This window comes from Phocoena sinus, chromosome 4 (genome assembly GCF_008692025.1).
Source record: "Phocoena sinus isolate mPhoSin1 chromosome 4, mPhoSin1.pri, whole genome shotgun sequence".
Classification (NCBI taxonomy): Eukaryota; Metazoa; Chordata; class Mammalia; order Artiodactyla; family Phocoenidae; genus Phocoena; species Phocoena sinus.
The window spans coordinates 52,940,451-52,965,018 of NC_045766.1; the positions used below are offsets into that span (position 1 = coordinate 52,940,451).

At 34.7% G+C, this 24,568-nt stretch overlaps 1 protein-coding gene across 2 annotated transcripts in view; it reads left to right on the top strand.

Moving 5' to 3' along the window:
* The window catches only part of NAALADL2 (N-acetylated alpha-linked acidic dipeptidase like 2), a 1,193,283-nt gene that overhangs the window by 502,430 nt on the left and 666,285 nt on the right, over positions 1–24,568 (top strand). For both annotated transcript variants that reach the window (XM_032631175.1, XM_032631174.1), the window contains one exon: positions 20,639–20,912. In XM_032631175.1, the coding sequence (XP_032487066.1) occupies positions 20,639–20,912 (274 nt within the window). The remainder of the gene's footprint in view (positions 1–20,638; positions 20,913–24,568) is intronic.

The following is a 24,568-nucleotide window of genomic DNA, read 5'->3' on the forward strand; positions in this document are numbered from 1 at the left end:
TGTTCACCAATTTTATATACAGTAGTGTGTCTATGTTAATCCCAAACTCTTAATTTATCTCCCCCACCAAACCTCACTATCCTCTTTGGTAACCATAAATTTGTTTTCTACATCTGTGGCTCTATTTCTGTTTTGTAAATAAGTTCATTTATACCCTTTTTTTGATTTACATATAAGTGATATCATTATGATATTTGTCTTTGTCTGACTTACTTCACTTAATATGATAATCTCTAGGTCCAACCATGTTGCTGCAAATGACATTATTTCATTCTTTTTTATGGCTGAGTAATACTGCACTGTATATATATATAGATATAGATAGATAGATAGATAGATAGATATACACACACACACACACACACACACACACACACACACACACACCATCTTCTTTATCCATTCATCTGTCTATGGATGTTTAGGTTGCTTCCGTGTCTTGGCTATTGTAAATAGTGCTGCAGTGAACACTGGGGTACGTGTATCTTTTTGAATTAGAGTTTTCTAACTCAATCTATCCGAACTTCAGTTTCCTCATCTCTGATGTTTCGGTACATATACTTTTCAGGATTGAAATGCATGTTGATAAATCATCATTATTATTAGTGCTGGTTCATCAATAATCAGAGAAGTATCACCAAAATCTTGCATTTCTCCCATGTTAGTATTATGTCTATTTCCTCTAATACTGTACAGTTTTTGTTTTTTTTTTTGGTACGTGGGCCTCTCACTGTTGTGGCTTCTCCCGTTGCGGAGCACAGGTTCTCGATGCACAGGCTCAGCGGCCATGGCTCACGGGCCCAGCCGCTCTGCGGCGTGTGGGATCTTCCCAGACCGGGGCATGAACCCGTGTCCCCTGCATTGGCAGGCGGACTCTTAACCACTGCGCCACCAGGGAAGCCCTATTTCCTCTAATAAAATGCCAATTCTTAAATCATAGTCCTGATGTATCACTTGGTCCTTCCCCTTGTGGCACTTTGTCTTGCATTTCTTAGTCTTCTCTGCCCAGGGACTGAAGACTGCTCCAGATTTATAAACTCATGCAGGAGTCTTGCTATCTGGGAACCAATTACCTGACAATTGACTGCTTACCTGGATTTTTGCACATTGTTCAGTGTTATGTTTCTCATCACCAGGCTGTGGCCACCTCTCAGGCCACTTCTATGGCTTCCTTAATGTCCCTTGGAGAATTCTGGCCTCAGGAATTATGCAAGTAATGCCCTCTAAACACTGGGTCAGAAATCATTTTAGTTGATGAACGCTCTCATTCTTAGAAGTGATGTGGTTGTCTGCATACCCCTAATTCAGCAATTCAACCCTTGATTTTATGCATACAGGCCAGTCCACACTCATTCCATTGAAAACATTTCAAACAATCTATCAATCTGGGCCCGATTCTTTTTATAATTAAAATAATTCTTTTGGATAGGATAGGTAGTAAGACTGTGAGGACTGGTTTAGTCAGACAGACAGGCTGGGTAGTAATAAACATATTCCTAGAGAAAAATGTACGACCAAATGGAATGATCTCTAAATAGAATTATTTCTTTTCTATTAATTTCTCTGATATCATGACATGTCAGTAGATCCTTAATGGATGAATAATTTTAGTGCCAATTTTTAATCATCCTTCCCAAAGATAAATGCATTTTCTAGCCTGCCAATAATCTGTCACAATATACCGCATGGCTTCTTATTTGATTTGTAAAATTCTTTTTTCACTTTTAGTATGACAAGAAGTAGTATAAATGCATTCATATGAAAAAAAGATGAACAATTATGAATATTGCATATCCCTATTCCCATTCCCTCATTTTTTCACATATACCAGTGTCGTTAATATTAAAACAAAATTGTGTCCACCTAGAGGGGTGGGAGGGAGATGCAAGAGGGAGGAGATATGGGAATATATGTGTATTTATAGCTGATTCACTTTGTTATACAGCAGAAACTAACACACCATTGTAAAGCAATTATACTCCAATAAAGATGTTAAAAAAAATTAAATTCTGCTGTGGCCGTTTTCTTTAGCATATTTTTTGGTTCCATTAGTTTATAGGAAATAAAATGAATTACCTCAGGCTTAATAAGCCCTCAAAAGAGTATTAAAAAAAATCTTTAAAGATAAATGCAAATAGTTGCAACAAGTTCATTGAAAAGTAGATAAATTATTTACAATTGCTACCTTTCTAGAGTATATATTTTAGGAAGGGAGGTCAAAAAACTAAAAAGCCTATTTAAGCCAACTACATATTGTAAAATAAATAGAGTAAGTGCTAGAGTACTGGGGACAGGGCACATAGTGAACTGCAAGGCTCACGCTTTGTCTAAAATAGCTGAACGTTCTGCACTCCAGTAGATTGTTCAGAAGCAAGAATTCCAGACCAGTGATGGCAGATCTTCAATTTAAAAGATGAGACCAGAAAAGAAAGGAGGAAAAAGAAGAATCAGAAATTCTGGATTTTTTAAAACTTCCGATTTTAAATGTTAATAAAATACGAGATATAGGAGTATCAATGCTTTAGGTATTTGATACATTGTTATTTTGGATTATGTCTACAATATAATTGAATTCAGAAAAAAAATTAGAACGATTTTGTTCCCTTTTTTTCTCTCTGTTTATACACGTGCTGAGTACAGCCCAACATGGTGCATATAGCCAAAACATACAGAGAGAGGTATTGAACAATATAAAAATAATGACATTTCAGTTCTTTGAGAGAATTATTGAGGAAAGCCTGGCCAGCAACATTGTGTGCTCATTTCCAGTTTTCAGTCCTCACAGAAGCTTTGTTTTTCCAAAAATAACAAGCAGAAGAAACTCTACTTCGCATGACTTTCTTGCTTAGGATTCAAATGAAATGTTTTTGTTTTATTAATTTCATATAGACTAAAAATTAGTTCAAGTATTCCCAAACAGCATGATTTAATTTGGAAATATGTGCATATATTTTTAAAGACTAAAAATAGTCTGCTGGCCATCCATGAAAAGTAATGCTAAAGGTGGCAATTAACAGAAGTTGCTTGGTTGGTACCTTTTTCTCACAGCTTAACACGGTTCAATATAATTATGTAACATTATTATGGCTGTGAAAAGTGCAGTGAGTGACTATAAGAAAAATCAGAGCTCTAGCTTTAACTATACACCACTTTAAACATTGTGTAGCCATAAGCAGCCATGAACTCATATGAAGATAAGCTTATGCCCATATTCCAAGAATTAAAACAAGGATTTGGAGTAATGGGCTCTAGAGAATTAGTTCATTTCCCTTATATTTTTCCTTCTGTTATCTTCAGGTCTTTGTCTTCATTGGAGTTTGTTAGGAAATCCAAACCCATTGGCTAATGACAGAAATTAAATCATAGTTTGTGTATAGTATATAGAAGCCATAAAAATGGTGACGACTAAGAAAAGGGCAGGGAAACATGAATAGATAATATCCATGTTACTTTAACTGTGTTTAATGAGTAGCCTGATCAAGTTTCTGAAAACCATTATGTATATTTCAGTTCTTTGCTAGCTGAATTTTTAGGTTAAAATGAAGCATACTTTTTAGTTGTTTCATGTATTATGTACTTCATATATTATGTAAATGGTTTCCAAATATTAAATATTCATGTAAATGTTCTATAATAGGTAATTAAAAGATGTTTATTAAAAGAATATATATTAAAAATTTATGTGTTATTAAAAAAAAATACCAGGACTTCCCTGGTGGCGCAGTGGTTAAGAATCTGCCTGCCAATGCAGGGGACACAGGTTCGAGCCCTGGTCTGGGAAGATCCCACATACCATGGAGCAACTAAGCCCGTGCACCACAACTACTAAGCCTGTGCTCTAGAACCCATGAGCCACAACTACGGAGCCCGCATGCCACAACTACTGAAGCTGGCACACCTAGAGCCTCTGCTCCACAACAAGAGAAGCCACCACAATGAGAAGGCCACCCACCACAACAAAGAGTAGCCCCCGCTCTCTGCAATTAGTGAAAGCCTGCATGCAGCAACAAAGACCCCATGCAGCCAAAAATAAATAAATAATTAAAAAAACAAAAACCCAAAATGCATATCAGAGCATCCATAGGATTTTTTTCTCCTATACATTTGTTTTCTATTTTGATCATTTTTGTTCTTATTTTTATTACTTCCTTCTTTTAAATTTCATTTGAGTTTATTTTGCTTTTATTTTTCTAATTTCTTGAAATTGAAGCTAAATCATTGACTTTCTGTTTTCTTACTTGTTTAAGGCAATACATTTTTCTCTAAGCTCTGCTTTAGCTGCTTCCCCAAAATACTGCTGTCATATTTTCAGTATCATTCATTTAAAAATATTCCCTATTTCTATTTTAATTTCACCTTTGACTTAATGGTTACTAAGGAGAATTATCTAATTTCTAAGCAACTGGAATTTCTGCTTATATTTTTCTTTTTTGTTTCTAGCCTAACTCCACTGTGTTCAAAACATACAGTTTGTATGATTTTAGTGTTTTGAAGTTTGTTGAGACTTGCTTTATGGCCTACCATATGGGAAGTTTTGGTAAATGTTCCATGTGCACTTAGAAAGTTATTGGGTATGGTTTTCTGTGTATGTCAAATTGGTCAATTTTTAAAATTATTATTCCAGTCGTATTATTCCAGAAAAGTCAACTTTTCTTTTTCTGTTTATTCTATCAGTTAGTGAGAGAAGTTTGTTAAAATTTCCAACTCTGATTGTGAATTTGCATATTTTCTTTGTACTTTCAAATTTTGTTTTGTAAGTTTTAAAGCCTACCTCACTTAACTAGAGATCAAGGAGTTTTGTCTGTTTGGTTTAACCATTTACCTGAAATGAACACAGTGACTGCCACACAGTAGATAGTCAGTGAACATTTTTCAGGTGGAGGGCTGGGGGGAGAATGAATGTGAGAATAAAAATACATATCTAGTGGCAAAGTCCCAAAAAAATGCATGGGACAGTTCAAAGTGAGATTTGACCAACTGCCAAAGAAGTTCAGATGTTTTAGCTAGATTTTGCCAGATGGGAGCTTTTACATTTCCTTGTACATAGTAGATATTCAGTGATGAGGGTACTATTCTTTGTTTGTTTGTTTTTTTCCTTCATCTGGGAGCATATTAGCCATCTGCTTTTGCTTCATCAATTGGATTAGCATCACCAATATTCATTCAGTGGTATGAACATACACACACAAAGACATATTTGACCTAGATTCAAGAAATGTCCACCATCTCTAGATTACTAGAAAGAATACAATTCTCTGAAACTTTGCTTACTGCTCTATCCTCCAGACTTGATGCTGTCAGCTTGCTCTGCCAGTCTTCATTAACTGGCATCTCTATATTCAGCTGTTTCGTGTGGGCCAGGGCAAAGAAACAAATTTCTAGATATCTTTTCTTAAAACTTGGGAATTATTCTAATTCTTTCCTAGGCCCATTTTAATATAATTTCAAATTTTGTGTTCAAATATTATATGAATATAAACCACCTAAAACAATGATTGGCACAGAGCAAACACTCAGAAAATGTTGGTAGTGGTGACAGTATAAATGCCATAACAATTATGAGTATTTATTTTAAAAAGCGTTTGAATTGTGAACTCAATTTTGCCAACAGGTAATATTTTTTTGTTGTTGTTTTTGTTTTTATTACCAGGAGAGCATTTTCCTGTTGGGATTATTTTCTTGCATTCTTTTGTTAAACTTTTTTGCTCCTCTGTTTTTTCTACTTTTTTCCTCCAGTAAATACACATTAATTACATAAAGAAAAAATAAAAACTTTTAAAGGGAGATAATGGTAATTTTTCTGTGAAGAATAAGTAACAAATAATCTGAGATCATTCTAGACTTAATTTTTCCATTGTGCTCCTAACTGTTAAGGACCTGGAGGGAAGAAAGAAAATATAAAACATTGAATCCAGTGTCTACAATTCAAATGTGTAGCAGTATATTCAAATATCATGAACTTTCGCAGAAGAAGAGAAAGATGACAAATAGGGCTTAATATCAGTAGTTCCAACCATGAATCAAGTTATGTCCATGTATATATTCTGATGCAGTTCTTATACTAAAGTAGATGCTGTTATTCTTGTTTCAGTACTTGGGACAGATCATTTAGGACAGGAAAAGGGAACGAAAAGTAACCTTTGTTATACTCCTGGAAGTGCTAGAGACTGTGCTAAGCACTTTACATATGTATTTAATGCTCTCAAAAAAACCTTAACATGTTACTATTCAACATATTACAGTGTGGAAACTGAGGCTCAAAAGATACTGATATGCACAAGGTCATCTAGCTTATATGTGAAAACCAATAGGTAAGCCCTCTTTCTTTTTTTTTTACCAATAGGTAAACCAATAGGTAATCCAGAGTCTTTCCACTCTCTATTCTCCTCCTTCCAAAACTCCTGTCTCTCTCCACCTGCACCCACTACCCTCTACCAATCTTTTGTTGACAGTTGGTTGTCCAATTATCCTGGATTATTCATGATGTTCAGCAGATGAGGGTCTGGCCCAACTAGGGATAGTATATGTCAGAAATACATCACCATCAATGCCGCTCATTTCTTCTCTAGCAATAAGCCTCTTTTCTTCTTTCTTCACATGTACAATAGAGATGAAGCTTGTAAATGACAGCTTATTCAAATATCTCAACATGCAATATGTTTTCCTTGTCAAAACCCTAATTTTCTATCATTTTAACATTTACTTTTCATTTTTCATTTTTTTTTTTTTTTTTTTTTTGCGGTACGCGGGCCTCTCACTGTTGTGGCCTCTCCCGTTGCGGAGCACAGGCTCCGGACGCGCAGGCTCAGCGGCCATGGCTCACGGGCCCAGCCGCTCCGCGGCATGTGGGATCTTCCCGGACCGGGGCACGAACCCGTGTCCCCTGCATCGGCAGGCGGACTCTCAACCACTGCGCCACCAGGGAAGCCCCATTTTTCATTTTTGTTTCCATACTGTTATGACTTTCAATGACCAGATATCTCTACAGATTGATTTCAAAGCATTTCATAAAGATGACTGTTTTAAGAGTTTTTTCTCGTGATTTATGCAACATGTCATGTAATGAGTATGATTTAATAGAGAAGATTTCACTCGAATGCTGAAATGAATGTGTGCATGAAGGAAGGTAGTTTTGATTAACAAGCGACAACACAAATTCTTACTGATTTTGATTATTGTCCTCATGGAGACATTATCATTCATTGTTTTGACAATAGCTTTAATGTATTTGCAGTGTCACAGAAAGACAATATCTAAAAATTATTTTTTAAATATATTAATTCCCCCCATTATATAAGGTTACTTCATTATTTTAGTCAACCTTGCTGTACTACTCAAGATTTAATTTGCTATATTGTAAAATAAATGAAAATAAGTATGTTAAAATTATACTTTCAATATAGTCTTAACAGTATATTTAGCAAAAAACATTTACTGATTATTTGCTATGGTTCCCATTTACTAAGCACAAGGAACTGTAGTTAGAGTTTTAGGATGTGTTAAAAAGGGTGAGACTCAATACTTGTCCTTAAAAAGTTTATTTTTTAAGTTTAGTAAAATATGTTAATAATTTTGTGTTAATGTCAAGAACAGGGAATCATGTTAGTGTTTCAGGTACTTTAAACGTTTCTCAGTAAAAATGCTTATTCTAAAGTATGGAGACCAGTCACTTTTGTTATGATCTTATTGAAATGGAATATGCTTCTCCCAATATTTATTCATTGGATCATAGAGTAGTGACTATTTAAATCAAGAATCCATGTAAGTTTTGGTACCATCCAAGTTTATGTCATTGCATTAGAGAACCAAGCAGATGACACTGAAGACTTATAATGTCTTACTTATTGGATTAACTTGTCCATTTTGTGAATCAACTTTTAGATTTAGCTTAGATAATTTAGGTGCTTAATCAGAAAGTGACCTTTGACAACTATTTTCCCTAAAAGACAGAGAAAGAGTCTCTAAAGCCAGGTGCTATTAACAGTTAGTATAACATTCTTGTGCTGGGCTGGTGCATTCTATAAAAGCTTATTAGCCTCCATTTTTTTCACATTTTTTCTTTCTAAAATGTATTTTTAAATGCTTCATCATTAGATACTACTGTATTTTTTTCTTACAATCCAAATATGCACACGTTATTAACCAGGGATGGAATTATCTCCTGTACGAATGTGTGCAAAGGTTGAAAGATGTAGAGATATACCACTAGACTCTTATTTTTTCTAATTCAGGTAGTAACAGATGTATTGGCAGTTTATTTTGTTTCATTTCTGTGTGTCCTGGGTTTTAGTCATTTATTTTATTGTTTGTGTAATATCAAGTTAAAAGAAATACCAAATTAATTGAGTATTAATTACCAGCTTTATGCCAGGGATTTAGCTAGAGATCACCAAGCCCGTCTGTGTGCCTTCCATAACGTGCAAAGCAGACAGCTACGTACCATGTTCTCCTTGATCACAAGGAGGAGACAGGAAGATATCTTTCAGCTAATCTACTTCTGTTCTAGTTTTTTTAAAAATGGATTATATAAGAAGCAGTTTTTTCTTTCTTGTTCAGATGGTTCTCAAACGCTGAAATTTAGACCACTGTGTTCTTGAAATACTTTGATTTCTCTGTCTTATTTTCTCATGAGCATAAAGATCTCTTTCTTCCAACCTCATACCATCTAACTTTTAATTATTTTACCCAAATACTATGCTTTATAAACCTCAACGTTTGTATTGCTTTTGAAAAGCATCGGGGTTTGGAATACTATCTGCTCCTTCTAAATAGCAGTGTAGTATAGTGGAAATCTAAAATACAATGTACTATAGGAGAAATCTGACCTCCTTAATATCTGGGACATTTTACTTCTTGGTTACATTGCCTGACCCTCAAATTTCTTACCTGTAAAACAATAACAGTAGTTACATGAGGGTCTTTTTGTGAAAAAATTATGCACAATGTGTTCAGTCTCTAGAGTAGACATTAAATACATGACTTACTGTTAATATGGTCTTTTAAAAGGCAAAAAGTAGTTGAGCAAGTAATCATGTTTTATTTGGCATGGTGTTAGTGGGTGGCTGGGAGGAAAAGTGAAAGAATATTCCTTTACCCTCCTCACCACTTAATTTCTTGCTATCATGTGTAATACAGTTTTACCATGCATTTTAGTGTTAATATTTCTAAAGCAAAATTGAGATAAAAAGTCAGTTCATGCTATAATCTTGAAATTTACTAGGTACATATAGTGCATGATTCACAGAATTTACTACATTGAATACCAACTCAAATAAGAAATCTCAAACCCCTACAGTATGAGTATGTGTGTATGTTATTGCATGTGCACATAAGAAAATCTCGGTGGACGTGAGTAAATGCGCTGTTTGTTTTCTGTGTAATGTGAGTGTGTTTCTTTAGGTGTTTTCTTTCCCTGTTCATTTACAGTAGAATCTTGACACTCACTCTTGCACTAGGAATACTACATGCATCGCTTCCTCCAATTCGAACACCAGGGTTGCTCTGTGGCTCATCCAGTAGCAGGTGTGAAACATTGATATAAACAGAATTTTGTCTACCAAAGCCAAAATCCTCCCATTTCCAGTCTCTACCAGCCAGTGAAACACTAATGCCAAACTTACTTCCAAATTCAAGTCTCAAGCATCACAGTTCATTATGCTTCCTGCCAAAACTACTGGCCCATGGAAACTCCTAAAAATTAAGGCAGAGCAAAATTTTTGTCAAATATCATGTGATTTTAGGTGACACACTCCTAGTTTTGCAGCTTTTTCTGAAATTAGTAAATTGAAATTATATTACAGTTAATTACTGAATAACATTTCTTTTTGAATATAGCAAACTGCCTAATTATAACAGAACTGTTCACCATATAACTCAAAATATCATGGGGAAAAAGTTCAGAAAACTGTAGATTCTCAATAAAATTTCTGCATTTTGACATTCGAAGGGATTTGAAATAATTAATGGATAGAATCATTTGACCAAACCACTTGTATCAATAAAACTGATTTATGTAAAACAATTTAGATTTAAAGGTTACATAATTTCAGAACATAGAACTCATATAGCTTCTTTAAAACTTTTTTGGAGGGGTGGTGCAGGGGGCAAGACTCATAAACAATTTGATAAATTTAAAATACAGTTTTAAAGGCAGTAGAATTAAAAATTGATCTTAGGAAGATTAAGCTTGAACAGGTATTTATTACCTTAATTATTTGGAATGTTAGGCAATATTTATTAGGAAATCTTTTCTCTATCATTTTTTAAAGACCAGTACTTTTGTAACCATGTGTATACCAAAGCTTTGTTAACATCTTTCAGGATGCATTTTGTTATATTGATAAAGTGGTATTCAGACTACTGTAATACATGTTCCCTTAAATCTAGTCAACCATCATAGTGTATAAGATTTGAATAAGATAATCTCTCTAAGGTAAAGATAATGTGTAAAATGTTACATCAATAAATTTTGAACAAATATTTACAATGTAAGTCTGTGGAAGATGCAGGAATTTGGGTCATAATTCTTAGCTGCTTATCCAGATTTTTCCCTATTAGATGCTGTGGGAATAGTAATCAGTACTTACAAAGACATCATGTCTAATACATGTAGGGATTTAGGTGCTCAAGTTAGTGCATTTTTGGTTTTGGTATTATTTTTAAGTAGGTACCGTAAAAAACATGTAGAGGCTGTGTACAGTACCTACAGTACTACCTTTAAAGGAGGTATATTATCATATACCTCCTTTAAAACACTGGTATCCTGAGCTGACAGGATAGTAAGAGAAGTTGGCAAGGGAATCAAAACGTACGATAGAGTACTGTGGCAAGTGATGAAATCAGAAACTTTGAAGATTAATAGCAAGTGACACAGAGAGCAATGAAAGAGCTATGATTCAAAGAAGAACTAATAAAATTAGTATAGCATTAAAGATTTTGAATCAGCAGTTCATAGTTCTCCCATAAAAAGAACATCAAGTAAGACAATTTTTAGTTTAAGAATAATAACTATTCAGAAAGAGAAAAACAAATACTGTATGCTAACACATATATATGGAATCTAAAAAAAAAAGGAACCTAGAGGCAGGACAGGAATAAAGATGCAGACGTAGAGAATGGACTTGAGGACACGGGGAGGGGAAAGGGTAAGCTGGGATGAAGTGAGAGAGTGGCATGTACATATATACACTACCAAATGTAAAATAGATAGCTAGTGGGAAGCAGCTGCGTAGCACAGGGAGATTAGCTCAATGTTGTGACCACCTAGAGGGGTGGGATAGGGAGGGTAGGAGGGAGATGCAAGAGGGAAGAGATATGGGGATATATGTATATGTATAGCTGATTCACTTTGTTATACAGCAGAAACTAACACAACATTGTAAAGCAATTATACTCCAATAAAGATGTTAAAAAAATAGAATAATATGTATTTTTCAAAAATTATAGTCATATTCAAGTTCTCCCAAAAAAACAGATCAGGGGATGAAATACTCCCTACCTCATTTTTTGAGGTTTGTGTAACTTCAAATTAAAATCATGCCTGAAAGTTGCATACCAGCTTTACTTATAAAAATAGACATGATAATTGTGAATAAAATGTTTGTAAAATAAATCACATAATAGCTAAAAATCATAATGCATTCTACTAAGTAGAGTTAATTTTTGGAGTGCAAGTTTGAGTTAATGCTAAAAAATTTCAATTAAGGTAATCCACCCTATTAAGAAAAGGATAATATTATTGTCTTAATAAATGCATCAGAATTTCTGATAAAATCCAATACCTAATTATAAAACAGCTTCTATCAAAATGAGAGGAACATATTTAATCTAATATTTAGAAATAACTATCATAACTTATTAAATATTTTATTAAATATCTTCTGGAGGTTTTAGCCTGCTTAGTAATCAAAAAATTAACAATCTATAAATGACGAGAAAGGTAGTAATAAAACTTCATTATTTGCTTATCATATTTTTAATGAAGAAAACTAAGAAAAAGATAAAAATATTATAATTAGAGTCTCGCAGGATTACTTGATAGAACAATGGAATAGTATTCCTCTACACCATCAATAAGCAGAAAATATTTTAATTTTAAAACATTTTTATGTTAACACTAACTGGGTATTTGATAATATTTAGGGCTTATTGTTATTTTATTATAAGGATGATATTTCTCCTCATATTGATCTTGTCTCAGTGTAATTCTAATCATAATCTTGATATGGAAATTGATACACTCATTTTAATATTAGTATGGAAGAGAAAAAGAAACAATAAGATGTTCTTGAAGAAGAACAAGTAGGAGGACTTGCCCTTCTGAATACTGAGGCATATTTTAAGATAATAATAATTAAAATAGAATATTTCTATGAAGATGGATCAAAAGGACTAATGGAATTGACTAAGGAGCTGAGTCAGACTCACAGACATGTGCAAATTTGTATATGACTGTCACTGCACATGAGTGAAGAATATGACAAAGGTGACTAGGATGATTATTCATATGGCAAAAGGTAATATTTCATGCATTCCTACCCCATACCACACACACACACACACACACACACACACACACACATATAAACACACACACACACAAATATTCCAAGTAAACATTGAAATGTGAGAAACTTAATTCTTTAAAACTTTTATGAGAATGACTTCATTTCCTTAGGTTTGAGAAGAATTTCCTTTTTTAAAATTTATTTATTTATTTATTTATGGCTGTGTTGGGTCTTCTTTGTTGTGCGTGGGCTTCTCATTGTGGTGGCTTCTCTTTGCTGTGAAGCACAGGCTCTAGGCACATGGGCTTCAGTAGCTGTAGCACATGGGCTCAGTAGTTGTGGCACGTGGGCTCTAGAGCGCAGGCTCAGTAGTTGTGGCTTGTGGGCTTAGTTGCTCCACGGCATGTGGGATCTTCCTGAACCAGGGCTCGAACCCGTGTCCCCTGCATTGGCAGGCAGATTCTTAACCACTGTGCCACCAGGGAAATCCCTGAGAGGAATTTCTTAAGCACATCAGGAAAATGTGGAAACCATTACACTGTATTAAAAAATACATGTACACAAAGGCTCTCTGGAGCAAATGACACCATGCTGTGGCCAGCTTATGGCACTGTACATTCTATTAAAAACAAATAAGAAACCCAAAAACCTTTAAAAAATGTACATTAAGATTATAAACTTTTATAATACCATAAAACAAGACATTGAAAATGAAAGAGAAGCCAAAAACTGGGAGAAGATATGTACCCTACACCTGACCTAAAATTATTGTCAGGAATACACAAAAGCTTCCATAAATGTGGGCAAAAGACACAGATAGTCATTGCATAGAAAGGGAATATGGGTGGCTAAATAATACATGAAAAAATCTTCATTAGTAATCCTGGAAATGCAAATTAAAATCATAGTTGGATACAATTTTGGATACAAATTAATAAATAATTTGTATTATCCAAATAAAATAATTTTATTATCCAAATAAAAATTGGATACAATTTTACTTTTATTGGATAGCAAAAGTTAGCTACTCTAAAAATAAGACCTCTTAGGGCTTCCCTGGTGGCGCAGTGGTTGAGAGTCCGCCTGCTGATGCAGGGGACATGGGTTCATGCCCTGGTCTGGGAAGATCCCACATGCTGCACAGCGGCTGGGTCCCTGAGCCATGGCCGCTGAGCCTGCACGTCGGGAGCCTGTGCTCCACAGCGGGAGAGGCCACAACAGTGAGAGGTCCGCGTACTGCAAAAAAAAAAAAAAAATAGGACCTCTTAAATAATGCTGGTAGTACAACAAGCTTTGGAAAACTATTTAGCATACACCAGTGACAGTATTTCTGAGTTACATAATGATATACAATTTTACACCCACTACCCTTGGTAAAAATATAAGATAAAATAAAATAATAAAGACAATACCAGGTATTGGTGAGGAATGGAAGAATAAGTTTCATGCAGACCTGGCAGCAGTGCAATCAGAACTTTTAAAAAAGCATTTTGGCATTTTTGATTAAAGTTATATAAGCACATAACCTATGGACCAGTAAGTCCTTCCCTAGAGAGGTTCTTGCCTATATCTATTAGGAAACATAGACAAGAATGATCAATGCAGCATTATTTGTAATAATGAGAAAACAAAACAACTTTAAAATACTTGTCTCAGGAAACTGATAATAAACCTGGAGGAATCTCAGAAATTTAATACTGAGTGAAAATCAAATCACAAAAGAATATTCGTATATTTACAATAATCATCATATTGTAAGCTGCTAAGAGAGTAGATCTTTTTTTAAATTAATTAATTAATTAATTCTTGGCTGTGTTGGGTCTTCGTTTCTGTGCAAGGGCTTTCTCTAGTTGCGGTGAGCGGGGGCCACTCTTCATCGCGATGCGCGGGCCTCTCACTATCGCGGCCTCTCTTGTTGCGGAGCACAGGCTCCAGACGCGCAGGCTCAGTAGTTGTGGCTCACGGGCCTAGTTGCTCCGCGGCATATGGGATCTTCCCAGACCGGGGCTCGAACCCGTGTCCCCTGCATTGGCAGGCAGATTCTCAACCACTGTGCCACCAGGGAAGCCCAGAGAGTAGATGTTAAATGTTCTCACCACAAAAAATAGATGATAGTTATGTGATGTGCTGAAGGTGTTAGCTAATGGTATGGTGGTAATCATTTTGTAATATATAAGTGCATCAAATCATCATGTTGTACACTTTAAACTTACATAATGTCATATGTCAATATATGTAAAAAAAGAATATATAGAAGATACCAAGTATATAAAGGTAGAAACTCAAAGCCTAAGGAATGAACTGTTAAGGACTTATAGATACATACATATTAAATCTGTAAAAAGAAGACAAAGGAAGCCACAAAAAGAGAAAAATGGTTGGTGATTACCCTGCGGGCCAGGGTAACTGATGAAATAAAGACTATCTAGAGGACTTCAGTAATATTGGAAATGTTATACTTCATAGACTGGGTCATTCTTTCATTATTCTTCATAAGTTATATATGTTATATATTATATATTCAATTTTTTCATAACATTGAAAAATGAAATTATAATACAAAAAGTATATATCCTTTAAATTGAAAGTGAAATAGAGAATACAAATATCCTTTACTCAGTAATTTTAGCTTAATAGTGAATAATATTTAGAAATTCTCCAGCATTGAGACAAATTACTAATTCTTCATTTGAGTCCCTAAAGTAGTATTCTATTTACCTTTCAAGGCCATGTTGTATAGTGTAAACATCTTGAAACGTTTTTTTGTGTTGCTTACACTGTAAAGCACCTTGAACCTGAGACTAGCAAAAGAAATGGCAGAGTAAACATCTTGCCTACTAATTGGTAGACTTATGGTCATCAATTGACTGGGTAGAGGAGAAAAAAAAAAAAAAGAAGTCTAAAGTAGTATTAAAATTTCTCTTCTCTTTTTCTGTTAATGTTGACTGTACATAGTCAAATTTACATGAATAAGAAGTGTGTATTCTGCAAGTCCACTTTATACATATTACAAAAGGACATTATTGATTATTAATTTCCAAATGGTTTTTTCATCAAACTGAGTTAAGTTTCAATTCAGTTAGTTTACTTGCCCTGTCCAAAATACTGCAGAAAGAACTGCAGTTAGGAACAAAGAAAGAGAGTTGCAGAGGCAGAGATCAGATACAGCAATGAAAGAACAGGGAAGAGAGCAAGATGAGGGAGTAGGAAATACTAACCTGTATTCACCCCTCCTCCCCCCCACCAAAAAAAAAAATTAGATACCCAGGCACTAAAATAGGTCTGGGAGGGCTATAGCAACACAGTGGATCAAAAAAAAAAGAAAGGTTGTGGGGGAGATCAGTTTAGCTGGGACATCCAAACATAGCTAGGAGCCAAGAAGGGTGGAAGCTATTGGTATCAACCATGGTCCCCAGTGGTTGGCTCTGGGGAGGATCCTAACAATCTTGTCACTCAGGACTGTAACACCCCGACAGCCACAAACTCCCCACAGCTTTCATGGTGGGAGGCCCCAAAGTGTTCATTGGCATGGACTTCAGTGACCTGATGCTTAGAGGATACCAGCAGCTTTCACCACTGAGGTAACCAAAAGCCATCACTGCTGCAGACTCTCAGGAGAGGGAGATGCTGCTGTCCCTCCCCACACCCAAAAGAATTGCTGTTGCAGAGTCCCCAGAACCAGGGCTGCCACCACCCGCCTAACTGTGCACATTCCCCAGAACTCAGAACCATGGCTACTCTGCTATACCTGCACTTTAGACCTGGATATAGCTGCCATTCCATGTGTTCTTGTGACTTAGGCAATAGAGTCACTGCCACTGTAGGCTGACCAATGTCCTGGATCCTGGGAGCTGCTATCACTTTACAAGAACCTATACTCCAGACCCTGGCTTTGTGATTACTCTATGGGTGTCCATTCATCAGACACCCATGCCACCCTCACTGTAATAGCCCTACAAGCCAACCAGGCACCAAGAGGGATCCCTTCAGCCAAAACATCCTACATGGGAGAAAAAGAGATGGGGAGTCCCCAGCAGCCTTTGCTACCAAACAGCCCTCACTGCTACTGTGTACAGTCACAACCTTGGCCACTGAGGACTCCTACAATCTTATATCAGACAAAATAGACTTACTTTAAAAACTGTAAAGACACAAAGAACATCATTATGTAATTACAAAGGGATTGATTCATTAAGAGTATGTAACAATTGTAAGTATATAGGTACTGAACATTGGCACCTATATTAAGCAAGCATTAACAGATTTGAACAATATAATAATAGTTGGGGACTCCAATACCCAACTTTAAACAATGGGTATATCATCCAGACAGAAAATCAGTAAGGAAATAGTGAATATGAACTACACTTTAGACCAAATGAACCTAACAGATATATACAAAATATTCTACCCAACAACAACAACAGAATACCCCTTCTTTTCAAGCACACATAGAACATCTCCAGGATGGATCATAATTTAGGTCACAAAACAAGACTTAGCAAATTTAAGAAGTATGAAATCATATCAAATATCTTTTCTGACCACAGTGGTATAAAACTAGAGCTCAATAATAGGAAGAAAGCTGGAAAATTTTTAAACATGGAAATTAAACAACATACTCCTGAGTAACCAGTGTGTCATGGAAGAAATCAAAAGGGAAATCAAAATACGTCCTGAGAAAAAATGGAACAGAACATATGAACACTTATGAGATGCAGCAAAGACAGTTTTAAAAAGAAGTTTATAGCGTTAAATACTTTAAGAAAAAAGATCTCAAATATGCAATCTAACTTTACGCCTGAAGAAAGTAGAAAGAGAACAAACTAAGCCCAAAGTTAGCAGAAAGATGGGAATAACAAAGATCAGTAAATAACAGAAATCAATGAAATAGAGACCAGAAAAGCAATGGAAAAGATCAATGAAACTGAGCTGTATTTTTGAAAAGATAAACAACATCAACAAACCTTTAGCTAGACTAAGAAAAAAGAAGACTCAAATAAAATCTGAGATAAAGGAGGAAACATTACAACTGCCACCACAGAAATACAAAGGAATGAAGAGACTACTATGAAAAAGTATCAACCAACAAATTGGAAGCCTAGAATAAAGGATAAAATCCTTCAGAATAAATTTAACCAAGGAAGTGAAAGACCTGTACACTGAAAACTTTAAGACATTGATGAAAAAAATTAAGACAAATCAATGGAAAGATATCTCATGTTCTTATTTGAAGAACTAATATTGTTAAAATGTCCACACTACCCAAAGCAATCTTCAGATTCAATGTAATCCCTATCAAAATTCCAGTGGCATTTCTAAAATCTATATGGAAACACAAAAGACATTGAATAGCCAATGCAATCTTGAGAAAAAAGAACAAAGCTGGACACATCACACTTGTTGATTTCAAACTATATTACAAAGCTATAGTGATCAAAAGATTATTTTGTCATCCAAACACATCAATGATCTGTTTGATCAAAAATGATCAATGAAACAAATTAATCATAGAAAATAGGTCAATGGAACAGAATAGTGAGCCCAGAAATAAACCCAATATATATGGTCAATTAATTTTTGACCAAGGAGGCAAGAACACAATGGGGAAAGAACAGTGTCTTCAATAAATCGTGTAAGGAAAACAATGTACACAGGCAAAAGAAACCCCTATCTTACTCCATCATAAATATTAACTTGAAATGGATTAAGGACTTAAATGTAAGACCCGAAACTGCAATACTCCTAAAAAAGAATACTTCTTGACATTGGTCTTGGCAATTTTTTTGCCAAGGAAATGATTAACAAAATAAAAAGGCAACCTCTGGAATAGGAGAAAATACCCAACGTATAGCTAATAAGGGGATAATATCTAAAATATATAAGAAACTCACACAATTCAATGGCAAAAAAAGAAAAAAAACAGTTAAAAACTGGACAGAGGACCTTAATATTTCTCCATGAAGATACAGAGATGACCAATAGATACATGAAAGGTTCTCAACATCATCAGGGAATACAAAGCAAAACCACAATGAAATATCACCTCACACCTGTTAGGAGATCTGTCAAAAAGACTAGACAGCAAATGCTGGTGAGGGTGTGAAGAAAAGGTAAAATTGTACACTGCTGGTGGGAATGTAAACTGGTAGAGCCATTATGGAAAATAGTATAGAGGTTCCTCAAAAAATTAAATCTAGAACTACCACAATTTAGCTGTACTACTTCTGTGTATATATCCAAAGAAAATGAAGTCAGTATCTAAAAGAGATATCTGCACTGCCATGTTTACTGCAACATTATTCACAATAGCCAAAGCATGAAAACAACCTAAGTGTTCATGGACAGATGAATGGATAAAGAAAAGTGGTGTGTATATACAATATACACATTCAGTAATATTATTCGGCCTTAAAAAAGGAGATCATGCCATTAGCGACAATGTAGATGAATTCAGAGAACACTGTGATAAGTGCGATAAGCCAGACCAAGAAAGCCAGAGACTGCATCATATCACTTACATGTTGAATCTTAAAAAAAGTCAAACTCTTTGAAACAGGGTAGAATCATAGTTGTCAGGGACTGGGCGTTGAGGGAAATGGGGAGATGTTGGTCAAAGAATAGAAGCCTTCAGTTATAAGATGAATAAGTTCTGAGAATCTAACGTATAGCGTGGTGACTATAGTTAACAATACTGTATTGTATTCTTGAATTTTGCCAAGAGAGTAGATCTTAAGTGGTCTCAACACACACAGGCACACAACTAAGTAACAAAGGTGAGTTGATGGATGTGTTAATTTGATTGTGATAATAATTTCACACCATACATGTATATTAAATCATCATGTTGTACACTTTAAATATATACAATTTTGTTTGTCAATTATACCTCAAAAAGCCTCCCCACCAAAAAAAGAAAAAAAAAATACAAGGCTGACCAGTATTATTCAGAATAAAAAGTAGAATTCTTCCCATAAGTTTTTCCATAAAATTTACATGACACTGATGATTGGTCAAATTAGATATTTTTTTAAAAAAGAATAGAAATAACCTTAAAAAGATAGAAAACAATTGGTAAATTGTCATCGCACCTTCCTGTATACACCAGCTTTTAAGCTGTGTCAACAGACCTTTTTTCTCCAGTAATACTTTCCTATGCCATCCTATGTATTTTTTTCCATTGTGCCTGTTTCTTATTCTTTTTTCAAATATGTTTCATTGAGGGTTCTTGAATAAACAGGGTCCTAAAATAAGGATGTGTGAGAAAAATAATTTGATGGGCAAAAATGACAACTATAGTAAAATAGTTTGGATAGCAATAAAATGCTTATAGGAAGATTTTTTGCCGAAAAAAGAGCTGGTTCCTTTGCATTCTAGCCCAAAACAAAGCAAAACTTTATTAAATTTTTCTTTTTTAATTTCCCATATCTCATGCTTTTCTAGGTTCTATGCATTTTTTAAACAGAGCTTGTCTGGTTTCTAGGATGTCCTAAGCAAAAATAGTGTCATTATGGGTTATGGAACAAGTATAGGAATAAATATATAGACTACACAGCAAGCACACACAAAAATTAACTTCATATTGGTTTGACAATCTGTGGTTGGTTTTGCCACAATATACTGATTTTATTGCATATCATTATGTTCATAGCATCATGTAATTTGGCATGTAATTTGTATCAGAAGAGTTCCCTCTGCATTATTTTTTAACTACCAATATCTGTGTATTAATCACATAGCTTTATATGTAATCATATTAGCTACAGTGCAGAACTGTCTCAACCAACATGACCCCTAGGTTTGGAACCGAGTTTTAAATAGATTATGTTGTTGTCAATAGAAGGATCAGAAGTAATAAAAGAGCTAGTTGGTATTAATTCTGCTCTTCTCTGTAGTCCCATAGACCTTTATTAGTTCTTAATTTAAGTTTAATTCATTCTGCTTTGATTTTCTATAATTTCTGTAAAGCTCATCACCTCTACCAAATTGTGAATTTCTTGTGTAGTGTCCTGTCTCACGCATCTTTCACATCCCACATCTATTAATAATGGTTCGTATACTGAATCACCACAACTTGAAAGAATAAAGATTTCCTTTCTTTTTTTAGAATATACCTTTTAAATTTCTTTCAGAAATTTGGTACAACTGTACAAAAGTGAAAACGACATAGAAATTTCAAAGAAGATTAAGACTCAGTGGACTTCTTTGGGCCTAGAAGACGTACAGTTTGTAAATTACTCTGTGCTGCTGAACCTGCCAGGCCCTTCTCCCAGCTCAGTGACTCTAAGCAGCAGTGGCCAGTGCTTTCATCCTAATGGCCAGCCTTGCAGCGAAGAAGCCGGACAACACGGCAGCCAAGATCCGCTCTACTCATATGCAGCCTATTCTGCCAGTGGAACTCTCAAGGTAATATGACAATTTGTCTCTGTCATTTACAGTGAAATGAAATTAGAAAACAACAGCTTTCATCTAAATTGAGCTAACTGGCAAGAAGCAACATACCAAAATAACCAGTAAATATTCTCAGTGTGGAGGTGCCAGGAAAGGGGAAGGAAGATTTGAATTGCCTGACCCTTTTCTTGTCATATTTTGAAAGTGAAAACATGTTAGAAGAATTTAATTTAAAAGTGTTGAGTGTGTGACTGAGTCATTCACAGTTTGCTTAATCCTTACAGTGTGAGTTCATTTCATTCTTTGGTTCTGAAGAGGCAAATTTTAATAGATCAATGTGGATAGAAAGAATAGAAATGGAAGCAGTTGTGTTTTGAAATTGTGTATGCACACAAGAAATGAAGTGGAAAATTGATGTGATTACTCACACATTTAAGATTTGACATACAGTGTGTCTGCTTTATGATGGAAAATATAAACAAGGGACCAGGCGTGAATTATTGCTTTAGTCTTTCTGGGTTAGCTGGTTTTTTGATGTGGTGGTTTTTTGGCATTGTGGTTAAGTGCACAGCTTCTAGAGCCACGTGGGCTAGTTTCAAATCTCAGCTGCCCAATTACCACTGTTAATTAAGCATATAGGGCTGAGTTTTCTCATCTCTGTAATGGGGATAATAATAGTTCCAGCTTCATAAGCTGGTTATGAGAATTAAATTAATTAATATATGTAAATCTTGGAGGATAGAGCTTAGCCTATGGTAAGGACAAGAGAGCAGTTAGATACCATAGCATTTAATTGGTCACTAGTTTCCTTTATATAGGTAACTTTTCCATCTCCATGTAAAAGTCTCATTTGAATAAACACATTCAGGTTTTTTTTATAAAACTATTGATTTCTTCTATAGAGTTTATATGAATGAAATGCTGTTTCTGATTGTTGATTATTGGCACAGATTTTTAAGAATCCAACTTATTATTAACTCTGATTAAGATGATTAATTTAAATCACTTAAAATTACATTGCAGAAATACATGCTTGTTCCCAATTAAAAAAAATTTTTTTTTCGGGTGCAGCATGAGGAGAAGCAGCTAACAACTGCTTTGGCATTGTTCTTGTTCTGTGTTGTAACATTCTCTGATATTTAGCAGAACCGCATATAACCAGCACCACCTTGAAAGCCTTTTTATTAATTAAAAGTTAACATAATATTAAATGTCTGTAATATTTCTAGTGTAGGACTATGATTTGACTTGATGAATATACACTATATCTGATAGGCAATAATGGAAAAGTACTTGCGTACTATTGGAAATAGAGGGAGGCCGCCAGCATTCTTTCTTTGGTTCAGAAACTTTGGTCCCAAGTCGAGATTCTAAAGTTACCCCACATATTTTAGACTCCCAACCCTACATAAGCCCTACATATTTCCAGGCTCCTCTTTATCCTGGTTGATTCAAGTACAGCACAGTCATCTCCTTCCTTAAACAAAAGCATGTCCGAAACACAGAACAAAACCCCAGAAGCTTGAGTGGATCCTTGGAATCACCCCCATCTATTTTCTTTCCAGTTTCCTCTGGCAAACATCCATTATTCCTGGACTGAGGTGATATGGAAAAGACGTGGAACTATAGCTTGTGTCTCCTTAGTGTGTACCTCTTTAATAATTGCCTGGGCACATTGGATTTTTTTTTATATTCCTGTGTAACCATATCTCTGTGGGATTTTCACACATTTATCTTACCAGTTATAAGTGTTTAAATTTTCTCTTTGTTTCATATAAAAGAAAACCAAGGTCTACTATAGAATCATGGAAGTAGTTAAGTGTCTGCGAAGTCATAAGTCATGGAACTCTAGTATTATCTTGGTAGGAATGTATATTTGTGCAGCCACTATGGAAAACAGTATGGAGGTTCCTCAAAAAACCAAAAACAGAATTACCACATGACTGAGCAATTCCACTTCTGGGTATATATTCGAAGAAAACAAAAACACTAACTCAAAAAAATACACCCACCCCAATGTTCATAGCAGTGTAATTTTTTACACACACACTCAGGCACCCACACACAATGGAATATTACTCAGCCACAAAAAATGAAATTTTGCCATTTGAAGCAACATGGATGGACCTGGAGGATATTATGCTTAGTGAAATGTCAGCCAGAGAAAGGAAAATACTCTATTTTATCACTTATGTGTGGAATCTAAAAAATAAAGTGAATGAATATAACAAAATAAAAAGAGACTCACAGATATAGACAACAAACTAGTGGTTACCAGTAAGGAGAGGGAAGGCGAAGGGCAAGATAGGAGATTAAGAAATACAAATTACTGTGTATAAAGTAAATAAGCTACAAAGATATATTGTACAGCACAGGGAATATAGCCAATATTTTATAATAACTTTAAATGGAGTATAATCTATAAAAATATTGAATCCCTATGTTGCATACCTGGAACCAATATAATATTATAAATCAACTATATTTGAATTAAAAAATACCATTTTCAATAAAGAAGTGGTGGAAAAGATTTTAAATAATATAGCTATTAAAAGGGAGAAATAAAGTTAGCTATAGATGTAGGAGTGTTTTCCATGTGTGAAATATTAGGCCTAGATAGAAGGGAATAATGTTAAAGGAACTAAAATGTAATTATAGATAAAACAAACACTTTGTATTTGAAGAACATAATTTAAGAAATTAACCGTGCAAATTAGATGACAACACTGGCAAAAAGTATTTTTAGAATTATGTTAATAATTCAAATCTATTACACTAAGTACATAGTAATTTAAAGATTTCTATAAAGGACATAATGTGATATTGACTTTTTAAACTTTTACTATATTAGTATTATAATTTTCAAAAGCAAAGCAATTTCTTGGTGACTATTTTATATGCATATAGAATACTTGCATATATTTTATATACGTGTTTTAGATAGGTGTATTACTGAAACTCGCATATTCTAATTAATAGGACACTGGTGAATTTTCTGTGTCTCTTCAGACTATTTCCCAATTCAAATCAAGCTTGAGAGGTTGCTGCTGATGACTCAGGCATACCGACTTTTTGATTTTGAGTACACTGTATTTGCATGAATTTCTATCAGGCAGTGCCATTAACAAGTTCTTAAATTATTCTAGTCTAACTGCCAGCAAAGCTCCCCACTACTTTTGCTTTTGACAAGGTTATTTGTAGAAGAGCCATGCCCTTTTACTTTGAAGAGCTATCATGTCCATTCATCATATGACCGTTTTGTATAAGCTTCCAATTTTTGCTTTCTGCTAACAGTCTAAACAGCATTTGTGATATCTGAGATCTACTTCGAAAACCTACTTAGTGCCAGCATGATGGATGGTGTACTTTGCAACATTTTGTAATTCATTGTGCACTGGAAAGGTGACATTGTTTACCCCATCATAATGACAGGTGGGTCAGTAAAATGGTCCTGAGGAGAGTTTTCCTGTCAGATGCAAAATACATATTAAAATGGATACATAAATAATTTAGCATGAATGAGGTTAGCTTCAGGGAATAAACAGTGATTTATATTTTTATTAAAGGGAAATATCAACTATAATATCATCATAATGTTAAAGACATTGATAGTGCTGGCAATGTCTAGTCAGTTTTATAAATAGAATATATGGCTTTATGTAATTCCTGTG